This window comes from Salvelinus namaycush, chromosome 3 (assembly GCF_016432855.1).
Source record: "Salvelinus namaycush isolate Seneca chromosome 3, SaNama_1.0, whole genome shotgun sequence".
Lineage (NCBI taxonomy): Eukaryota > Metazoa > Chordata > Actinopteri > Salmoniformes > Salmonidae > Salvelinus > Salvelinus namaycush.
The window spans coordinates 85,829,181-85,840,784 of NC_052309.1; the positions used below are offsets into that span (position 1 = coordinate 85,829,181).

General features: G+C 43.5%; 1 protein-coding gene across 1 annotated transcript in view; it reads right to left on the reverse strand.

Annotated features, from left to right (window-relative positions):
* LOC120041549 (metalloproteinase inhibitor 2-like) overlaps window positions 1–8,259 on the reverse strand; it is a 30,788-nt gene extending 22,529 nt beyond the window's left edge. Inside the window, exon 1 of the mRNA XM_038986427.1 lies at window positions 7,880–8,259. Within this exon, the coding sequence (XP_038842355.1) occupies window positions 7,880–8,009 (130 nt within the window). The 5' untranslated portion in view covers window positions 8,010–8,259. The remainder of the gene's footprint in view (window positions 1–7,879) is intronic.
* Between the last annotated feature and the right edge of the window lie 3,345 nt (window positions 8,260–11,604).

The window sequence follows — 11,604 nt, forward strand, 5'->3', positions numbered from 1 at the left end:
AAAAATCCTTGAATGAGTAGATGTGTCCAAACTTTTGATTGGTACTGTATGTGAGAATGCTGTTCATTGACTACCACCATTGCCGTCACCAAGCTTAGGACTCTGGGACTGAACAACTGGATCCTGGACTTCCTGATGGTTCGAACCCAGGTAATGAGGGTAGGCAACATCACCTCCGTTACCCTGACCCTCAACACAGTAGCCCCACAGGGGTGTGTGCTTAGTCCTCTCTTGTACTCTCTGTTCACCCACGATTGCGTGGCCGTGTCCGACTCCAACACCCTCATCAAGTTTGCTGACAAGCCGACGGTGGTAGGCCTGACCACCGGCGACGATGAGACAACCTACAAGGAGAAGGTCAGTGACCTTGGCGGTGTGGTGCCAGGACAACAGCCTTTTCCTCAACATCAGTAAGACCAAGGAGCTGATTGTGGACTACTGGAAACAGGGGGGCGAGCACGCCCCCATCCACATCGACGGGGCTGCAGTGGAGGGGGTCAAGAACTTCAAGTTCCTCAATGTCCAAATCACTAAGAACTTAAAATGGTCCACACATGCGCACAGTCATGAAGAAGGAGTGACAGGGCATCTTCCCCCTCAGGAGGTTGAAAAAGTTTGGTATGGGCCCTCAAATCCTCAAAACATTATCCAGCGGCACCATTGAGAGCATCTTGACTGGCTGCATGGTATGGCACAGGACTCTACAAACTCACTCACACCAACACACACATAACATGCACACATATTTATACAGACTGCACACACACACACACACACACACTTAATTTATGCTGTTGCTACTCTGTTTATGATACATCCTGATGCCTAGTCACCTGACCCCTATACATATCTACCTCTATCGCTCCAGTATCCCTGCACATTGGACATATGGTATTGGAACGGACTCTGTATATACTGTACTGCAGCTTCTTACTTTCTCATGTTCATCTTATTTCTTGTGTGTTTTTGTTCTACCTTATGTTATTTTTAGTCCTACATTGATACTGAATACTGCATTGTTGGGTTTAGAAAGGCATTTCACTGTCCTTGTGCACATGCTATTAAAATGTGAAACTCTACGAGCTCTGGTGCCATTGCAACCTATAGCAGAGAAACTGTGGAATAGGTAACCTGCTGTATATATATACACACCACAGGCTGAGCCAGCTAACAACCATGAAGAAAGTCCCTAAAGAAAACTGTATTTAAACATCAAGACAAGCCGGTCAGTGTTTAGAGATTCTCGTTAGCATAAGTTAGTTATGTAAAAACAAGTAACCCAAACAGGCAGTGGTCTGTACCTGGTCAAACCAGAAGAGAAAGAGGCCCAGATACAGATCCTCGTCGGGGGAAACCAAAGGTTTGGACTAATGCGACTAAATCAAATACAATTTTATTGGTCACATACACATGTTTAGCAGATGTTATTGTGGGTGTACTGAAAGGTTTGTGTTCCTAGCTCCAACAGTGTAGTAATATCTAACAATTCACAACAATACACACAAATCTAAAGGTAAAAGAAATATTAGGATGAGCAATGTCGGAGTGGAAGTGATTAAAATACAGTAGAACTAGTGGGATTCCCTGGTTCTTTAAAGTACATATACAGTCATTAGCCTTCAGGCCAGACGTGGATGCTGTAGTACATGCTTAGAAAAAGAAAAGTGCTATCTAGAACCTAAAAGGGTTCTTCGGCTGTCCCCATAGGAGAACCCTTTGAAGAACCCCTTTTGGTTCCAGGTAGAACCCTTTCCACAGAGAGTTTTACATGGAACCCAAAAGGGTTCAACCTGGAACAAAAAAGGGTTCTCCTATGGGGACAACCGAAGAAACATTTTGGAATCCTTTTCTCTAAGAGGGTACTGGGTCGTGTTCACAAGTCATGAAACTGAAGAAAACTTTTCTGAAATGGGGAGGTAGGCCTACTACCTAAACTTGTCAAATAAGAAACACTCATTTTCTTTTTCCATTGCACAACGTTTCGCCAAGGTGGCCCAATGAACATGAGCGACCCTGCCTGGATCTCACACCAAAGCCCATGTTTCCCAGATTCCATTTGCCACACAGGCTAGCAGTAGTAACTATACAGTAGTAATAGTGGCTGCAGTAGAAGGCATATATCATCTGTAGTTGTTGTTCTGGTGGTTTAGGCTTGACCAGGGTAGAACCCGTCCAGGGTTCTAGATTTCTTAATTCCACTCTTTTACCTTTAGATCTGTGTGTATTGTTGTGAATTGTTAGATATTACTGCACTGTTGGAGCTGGGAACACAAGCATTTCGCTACACCCACAATGACATCTGCTAAACATGTGTATGCGACCAATAACATGTGATAGAGAAGAAGGTCCCAGAATAACAGTTCTCAGTCACAACACAGTGGATGTGCTACTCGACTCCCAGCATCTTGCCTGTTCATGGTACACTTTGATGACCAACACAAGGATCTGGCCAGAGAACCACCCATAGTAGAGCTCACAACAAACAGTATTTACCCACAATGCAGTACACAAGCTTTTTTTATTTGTATCTGCCTGGATGGATGTTAACATAACAGCACAACAGCAATGACAGCACCTTTGAAGGGACAGATTATTTTTAAATGGATACATTTCAATCATATTTTGACCTTGTCAAATCCACTCTGAGCCAGGCATAGGTCAGTCACATTCCACAGAATTAACAACGATCCTGTGTATATTTCACAAGGACATGAAGGAAGAAGACGCTGGAATATTCTTAGTTGGTTGTGTTTGAGAATATCTCCCTTCATGTGACCCCAAGGTGATTTAAATGATCTGGAGAAGAACATGAGTCTGTTTGGTACAGTAGCTGCTGCTATAAGACTACTCTATAGAGGGTACAGTGTCTGGTACAGTAGCTGCTGCTATAAGACTACTCTATAGAGGGTACAGTGTCTGGTACAGTAGCTGCTGCTATAAGACTACTCTATAGAGGGTACAGTGTCTGGTACAGTAGCTGCTGCTATAAGACTACTCTATAGAGGGCACAGTGTCTGGTACAGTAGCTGCTGCTATAAGACTACTCTATAGAGGGTACACTGTCTGGTACAGTAACTGCTGCTATATGACTACTCTATAGAGGGTACAGTGTCTGGTACAGTAGCTGCTGCTATATGACTACTCTATAGAGGGTACAGTGTCTGGCACAGTAGCTGCTGCTATAAGACTACTCTATAGAGGGTACAGTGTCTGGTACAGTAGCTGCTGCTATATGACTACTCTATAGAGGGTACAGTGTCTGGTACAGTAACTGCTGCTATAAGACTACTCTATAGAGGGTACAGTGTCTGGTACAGTAGCTGCTGCTATAAGACTACTCTATAGAGGGTACAGTGTCTGGTACAGTAGCTGCTGCTATAAGACTACTCTATAGAGGGTACAGTGTCTGGTACAGTAGCTGCTGCTATAAGACTACTCTATAGAGGGTACAGTGTCTGGTACAGTAGCTGCTGCTATAAGACTACTCTATAGAGGGTACAGTGTCTGGTACAGTAGCTGCTGCTATATGACTATTCTATAGAGGGTACAGTGTCTGGTACAGTAGCTGCTGCTATAAGACTACTCTATAGAGGGTACAGTGTCTGGTACAGTAACTGCTGCTATATGACTACTCTATAGAGGGTACAGTGTCTGGTACAGTAGCTGCTGCTATAAGACTACTCTATAGAGGGTACAGTGTCTGGTACAGTAGCTGCTGCTATAAGACTACTCTATAGAGGGTACAGTGTCTGGTACAGTAGCTGCTGCTATAAGACTACTCTATAGAGGGTACAGTCTCTGGTACAGTAGCTGCTGCTATAAGACTACTCTATAGAGGGTACAGTGTCTGGTACAGTAGCTGCTGCTATAAGACTACTCTATAGAGGGTACAGTGTCTGGTACAGTAGCTGCTGCTATAAGACTACTCTATAGAGGGTACAGTGTCTGGTACAGTAGCTGCTGCTATAAGACTACTCTATAGAGGGTACAGTGTCTGGTACAGTAGCTGCTGCTATATGACTACTCTATAGAGGGTACAGTGTCTGGTACAGTAGCTGCTGCTATATGACTACTCTATAGAGGGTACAGTGTCTGGTACAGTAACTGCTGCTATAAGACTACTCTATAGAGGGTACAGTGTCTGGTACAGTAGCTGCTGCTATAAGACTACTCTATAGAGGGCACAGTGTCTGGTACAGTAGCTGCTGCTATAAGACTACTCTATAGAGGGTACAGTGTCTGGTACAGTAGCTGCTGCTATATGACTACTCTATAGAGGGCACAGTGTCTGGTACAGTAGCTGCTGCTATAAGACTACTCTATAGAGGGTACAGTGTCTGGTACAGTAACTGCTGCTATATGACTACTCTATAGAGGGTACAGTGTCTGGTACAGTAGCTGCTGCTATAAGACTACTCTATAGAGGGTACAGTGTCTGGTACAGTAGCTGCTGCTATAAGACTACTCTATAGAGGGTACAGTGTCTGGTACAGTAGCTGCTGCTATAAGACTACTCTATAGAGGGTACAGTCTCTGGTACAGTAGCTGCTGCTATAAGACTACTCTATAGAGGGTACAGTGTCTGGTACAGTAGCTGCTGCTATAAGACTACTCTATAGAGGGTACAGTGTCTGGTACAGTAGCTGCTGCTATAAGACTACTCTATAGAGGGTACAGTGTCTGGTACAGTAGCTGCTGCTATAAGACTACTCTATAGAGGGTACAGTGTCTGGTACAGTAGCTGCTGCTATATGACTACTCTATAGAGGGTACAGTGTCTGGTACAGTAGCTGCTGCTATATGACTACTCTATAGAGGGTACAGTGTCTGGTACAGTAACTGCTGCTATAAGACTACTCTATAGAGGGTACAGTGTCTGGTACAGTAGCTGCTGCTATAAGACTACTCTATAGAGGGCACAGTGTCTGGTACAGTAGCTGCTGCTATAAGACTACTCTATAGAGGGTACAGTGTCTGGTACAGTAGCTGCTGCTATATGACTACTCTATAGAGGGCACAGTGTCTGGTACAGTAGCTGCTGCTATAAGACTACTCTATAGAGGGTACAGTGTCTGGTACAGTAACTGCTGCTATATGACTACTCTATAGAGGGTACAGTGTCTGGTACAGTAGCTGCTGCTATAAGACTACTCTATAGAGGGTACAGTGTCTGGTACAGTAGCTGCTGCTATATGACTACTCTATAGAGGGTACAGTGTCTGGTACAGTAGCTGCTGCTATAAGACTACTCTATAGAGGGTACAGTGTCTGGTACAGTAGCTGCTGCTATAAGACTACTCTATAGAGGGTACAGTGTCTGGTACAGTAGCTGCTGCTATATGACTACTCTATAGAGGGTACAGTGTCTGGTACAGTAACTGCTGCTATAAGACTACTCTATAGAGGGTACAGTGTCTGGTACAGTAGCTGCTGCTATAAGACTACTCTATAGAGGGTACAGTGTCTGGTACAGTAGCTGCTGCTATAAGACTACTCTATAGAGGGTACAGTGTCTGGTACAGTAGCTGCTGCTATAAGACTACTCTATAGAGGGTACAGTGTCTGGTACAGTAGCTGCTGCTATAAGACTACTCTATAGAGGGTACAGTGTCTGGTACAGTAGCTGCTGCTATAAGACTACTCTATAGAGGGCACAGTGTCTGGTACAGTAACTGCTGCTATATGACTACTCTATAGAGGGTACAGTGTCTGGTACAGTAGCTGCTGCTATAAGACTACTCTATAGAGGGTACAGTGTCTGGTACAGTAACTGCTGCTATAAGACTACTCTATAGAGGGTACAGTGTCTGGTACAGTAGCTGCTGCTATAAGACTACTCTATAGAGGGCACAGTGTCTGGTACAGTAGCTGCTGCTATAAGACTACTCTATAGAGGGTACAGTGTCTGGTACAGTAGCTGCTGCTATAAGACTACTCTATAGAGGGTACAGTGTCTGGTACAGTAGCTGCTGCTATATGACTACTCTATAGAGGGTACAGTGTCTGGTACAGTAACTGCTGCTATAAGACTACTCTATAGAGGGTACAGTGTCTGGTACAGTAGCTGCTGCTATAAGACTACTCTATAGAGGGTACAGTAGCTGCTGCTATAAGACTACTCTATAGAGGGTACAGTGTCTGGTACAGTAACTGCTGCTATATGACTACTCTATAGAGGGTACAGTGTCTGGTACAGTAGCTGCTGCTATAAGACTACTCTATAGAGGGCACAGTGTCTGGTACAGTAGCTGCTGCTATAAGACTACTCTATAGAGGGTACAGTGTCTGGTACAGTAGCTGCTGCTATAAGACTACTCTATAGAGGGTACAGTGTCTGGTACAGTAGCTGCTGCTATAAGACTACTCTATAGAGGGTACAGTGTCTGGTACAGTAGCTGCTGCTATAAGACTACTCTATAGAGGGTACAGTGTCTGGTACAGTAGCTGCTGCTATATGACTACTCTATAGAGGGCACAGTGTCTGGTACAGTAGCTGCTGCTATAAGACTACTCTATAGAGGGTACAGTGTCTGGTACAGTAGCTGCTGCTATAAGACTACTCTATAGAGGGTACAGTGTCTGGTACAGTAGCTGCTGCTATAAGACTACTCTATAGAGGGTACAGTGTCTGGTACAGTAGCTGCTGCTATAAGACTACTCTATAGAGGGCACAGTGTCTGGTACAGTAGCTGCTGCTATAAGACTACTCTATAGAGGGTACAGTGTCTGGTACAGTAGCTGCTGCTATAAGACTAATCTATAGAGGGCACAGTGTCTGGTACAGTAGCTGCTGCTATAAGACTACTCTATAGAGGGTACAGTGTCTGGTACAGTAGCTGCTGCTATAAGACTACTCTATAGAGGGTACAGTGTCTGGTACAGTAGCTGCTGCTATAAGACTACTCTATAGAGGGTACAGTGTCTGGTACAGTAGCTGCTGCTATAAGACTACTCTATAGAGGGTACAGTGTCTGGTACAGTAGCTGCTGCTATAAGACTACTCTATAGAGGGTACAGTGTCTGGTACAGTAGCTGCTGCTATAAGACTACTCTATAGAGGGTACAGTGTCTGGTACAGTAGCTGCTGCTATAAGACTACTCTATAGAGGGTACAGTGTCTGGTACAGTAGCTGCTGCTATAAGACTACTCTAGACCATCAGTGTGACAGAGAGAGGGGGAGAGAGGGGGGGTTGATGGGTTCGCTCTGTAAAATGTAAAGTATGTGAAGTATTGGATCATTTCATGTTGAATTGAACATTTTGAAGCAAAGTGCTGTGTGTGTACGTGTGTGTGGTGTGAGAGACGGAAAAGAGTGGTGTTCATTGGCAGCCTCTATTCCAGCCATCACCATTCCCTCTTGTATTCCCAGTATGTTGCAAATAAAGCAGGCCATCCATCTCAAATAGTGAAACAGATGAACTGTCAAAGATAAGTGATATAACCTACCACTATTATTTGATTTTCATAATAGTCTACACCAAGAAGTCTACACTACAACTGAGTGCCTTGGGCTACATGTAGGAAAATATTAATTTTACATTTTGGTGTATATCATTTAGCTTTTGGACAAATAACAATTCATCTGAAGGCATACTTTAGGCCTGTAGCAAAACAGAACACTTGGTGTAGAAAACCCATCCAGCTATCCAGGAACAGGGTTTGACAACATTTTACTGTTGCCTACTTAATTATGTAAATAATTGTGAGAAAACGTAAATATAGGCCTAATGATCATGGCATGAAAATTATACAAAGTTACAACGACCACAGACAATTCTGCATGATGCGCAAAAAAATGTGTGGTAGCCAATCTTGATACAGTGTAGTAGCATATCTATCAACATGTGAAGAGAAACAAATGTTGTCAAAATGTCTTACCGACGTCTGCATTGCAAAAAGCCTGTTGAGGATGCGCAGGGGAACAACTACAAGCTTCTGCGATGTCTTCGACCCGCCAAAGGAAGAGAACGAACAGAGTAATGAAACAACTGCTTATGGACCAAGTCATTTTGGAAACGAATTATTGTACTGTCGACTCTATGGAAAAATCTATCAATCTATCGCGTGGAGGGAAAATGTTTACCCCACGACAGCTAAAGAACAGAAACGCAAATATATATTCAGTCCCAAGCTTTTCAGGTCGTGAAGTCGATTGTTTCGCCAAATATCACAAAAAGATCGCACTAATGAAAGTGTGACATGTAAACTACACTAGAACATTGCCCTTTCCCTTCTAGACTGTTCCAGACTGACAGACACCTAGCAATGTGTTTTCCTTGCCTTTTATGGAGGGCTGTGAGCTCCTCCCCCAGTCAGGACCAAACCAGTGGCAGGCAGGCTGAGCATTCTATAAAACAGCAGATTCATGTTGAATGAGCTCTAGTAACAACGAGGTTGCTTTTCATCAATAGGCTAGGCTTACATAATGTGTCTAAGAGTCTAGCCTACATTATGTATATCTTTATATGTAGGCTAGGAAGTCTCCGTTTCCATACCTTATGTATCCTCATGACATTATCTAAATATGTGACTTGAGTAAAGGTTGGATGTAGGCCTAGGCTACTCCGAAATAACAAGTCACTAATTCCAAACATGTACTATCTGATGTCTACATCCTTTTAAAATAGCGCCTGCTCTTGTCGTGTGATTTCCTGTAAGCATTTATCCACAACCGATGGCCTACTTTGCTGTACTTTTTCCCAAGTTCAAATATCTCTCAGTGTGCTTCCACAGCCCTGTGTTGTTACTGTATAGTGAGTGCAATGTGGACCTTGTGTGTCTGGGAGCAATTTCAGTAGCTAACAGGAAACCCAAGACATCACAGCACACAAGGAAATACCAGTACACAGAGAGAAAGAGAGAGAGAGATATTTATGTTTATTTATTTTCCCTTTTGTACTATTTGTACTATTTGCAGATCATTATAAAACTGTACATAGCCATAATATGACATTTGAAATGTGTCAATTCCTTTGAAAATTGTGAGTGTAATGTTTACTGTTCATTTTTGATTGATTATTTCACATTTGTTTATTATCTATAGCACTTGCTTTGGCAATGTAAACATATGTTTCCCATGCCCATAAAGCCCTTTGAATTTAATTGAATTAAGAAATAAAGATAGAGAGAGAGAGAGAGAGAGAGAGAGAGAGAGAGAGAGAATAGAGGCGTAGGGGGAGGAGGGATGACATCATCCCATTAAACGTAATAGATTCAATCTGGTGGCAATTCCCCTAACGTAAGCTACCCAAACCCCTGCTTCTTTCCCTGCTCCCTGGCTTCCTGCTAAATGAAACATAATGCTATAGGCAGATATATTCAGGCATTTAGCATCCCCCTACTCCCATGCACAAAAATGGCCAGTTCCTTTGTTGGAAAAACTTATTCACCACTGGCTGCTTGTAACAACAGCTCGGGAAGTTGAGTGGACTTGGAGAATTGGGGTTTGTGGCCTCCAGACTGTGTTTTGTGCTCTCTCTCTCTCTCTCTCTCTCTCTCTCTCTCTCTCTCTCTCTCTCTCTCTCTCTCTCTCTCTCTCTCTCTCTCTCTCTCTCTCTCTCTCTCTCTCTCTCTCTCTCTCTCTCTCTCTCTCTCTCTCTCTCTCTCTCTCTCTCTCTCTCTCTCTCTCTCTCTCTCTCTCTCTCTCTCTCTCTCTCTCTCTCTCTCTCTCTCTCTCTCTCTCTCTCTCTCTCTCTCTCTCTCTCTCTCTCTCTCTCTCTCTCTCTCTCTCTCTCTCTCTCTGACATCATCTTTGGCGTCCGTCCGCTGTTCCTCTGGGTTCTATATTTCCACTCTTTTGCGCATTGAACATTTTTGCTTGGTTGCTTTTCCACAGCTCTGTGCTGCCTGCCGGCTACCCCATGCCCTTATAAAAAAGAGAAAGAGAGAGAGGACAGCTCCCAGCCTCCTAAATTAACTGTCTTCCAGTCAGTTGCCACTACACACTTGCTTCACAGCCTAGTCCCATATATGTTTGTACTGCCTTGCCATTGCCAACTCCTACAGTACACACAGATCTGGGATCAGGCTAAAGGCCTCACCCATGAGATCGAGAATATATGTGGTACTTCAGTAGTTCACTATGAAGCAACAGTTAACATAGAATTTCAGCTTTAGCCACAAATATATCATCTCTGGTCATGGTCATTAGCACAGGAAAACTATATCAGTGGAAAGATTTCATCTCATATTTTGACCATTGTGATTCATAGTTCATACACCCTGTTTTTGATTTGTTTAAATCTCAGGCATAGTGATTCATTCATTTCAGATAGTGGTATAAACACTTTATTTTAAGGTAAATATATCATTAATTTGACATACACTGTGGAAGTTTAGTTGTTAATCGTTTATCTTTAAATTATAATGACTACTGTGTATTAGCACCAGGGTTGGGTAGTAACGGATTACATATAACAGGGATTACGTAATCAGATATAAAAAATGAAGTAACTGTAATCAACCTAGATTACTTTTGAAAAATGTGTAATCAGATTACAATTACAGTCTTAAAAACAGATGATGACATATTGGATTATGTGTGCTATAAGTGTTTGCCTTAAACACACTGAAATAGCAGATTTTTGGAACATCTTGGAAAGTTTGGAAGTCACCTTTCAGTGGGAATGGAAGCTTTTCCCTTCTGTTCTAATCTATTGGAAACTGACTGCTCTCCTTGGTTGCTTTTCACAGAAACGTTTGGTAACCAAAAACGTCAATCCCAACCTACTAAGAACTGAATCATATCACATTTCATTAAGATCTTTGTTTCAAAAGGACATTTCTCATGAGACAACACAGCTCCACCCTGTTCACTTCCCATCAAGCACTGGGATGTCATAACCAGCTTTCTCTTAATGCGTTACATCTGCCTATTGACGTCTTTATCATCCTGTTATGGTAAGGGTGGGTTAGACGTTCAAATGACCATTTCCTCTTTTACTGGCCACAAGCTGCTTGGTGGCTGGGTGTAATAGGCCTTTACTTTCACAATCAAAGAATGAGGATTGTGACAGCTTTCCCTGGAGGTGGACAGTGAACCTGACCTTTAGGCAGTGAACCTGACCTTTAGGCAGTGAACCTGACCTTTAGGCAGTGATGACCTTGCATCAAGAAGATGCAGCTGAGTCAGAACGTGCCAAGGATGTTAGGGGGTTGGGGTTGGAGCCCATTTTGCCATGTGAATTGTCTTAAATCGGCGCAGGCTGCCCCGGGACGTCTCCCTGCTGGCTTGGGAAAAACCTTGGATCTCTCCACCGTTCCCTCTGAGTACCAGGACTTACGGGAGGTTTTCAACTCTGCATGCCACGGGGGCGGCTTTATTCCCTGTCGGGTCCGGCGACGAAAGTGATGGAAGGGTGTTTTGAGGACTCTCTCACTGCAGGGATTATGCGTCCATCTTCCTCCCCCGCCGGTGCTGGGTTCTTCTTTGTGGAGAAGCGTCCGTGTGTTGACTACTGGGATCTCAATGACATTACGCTTAAAAACCGTTACCCGCTACCACTCATCTCCTCAGCTTTAGAGCCTCTCATCTTCTCCAAGTTGGACCTTCGGAACACCTACCATCTGGTTCGGATACGGGAAGGAGATGAGGGGAAGACTGC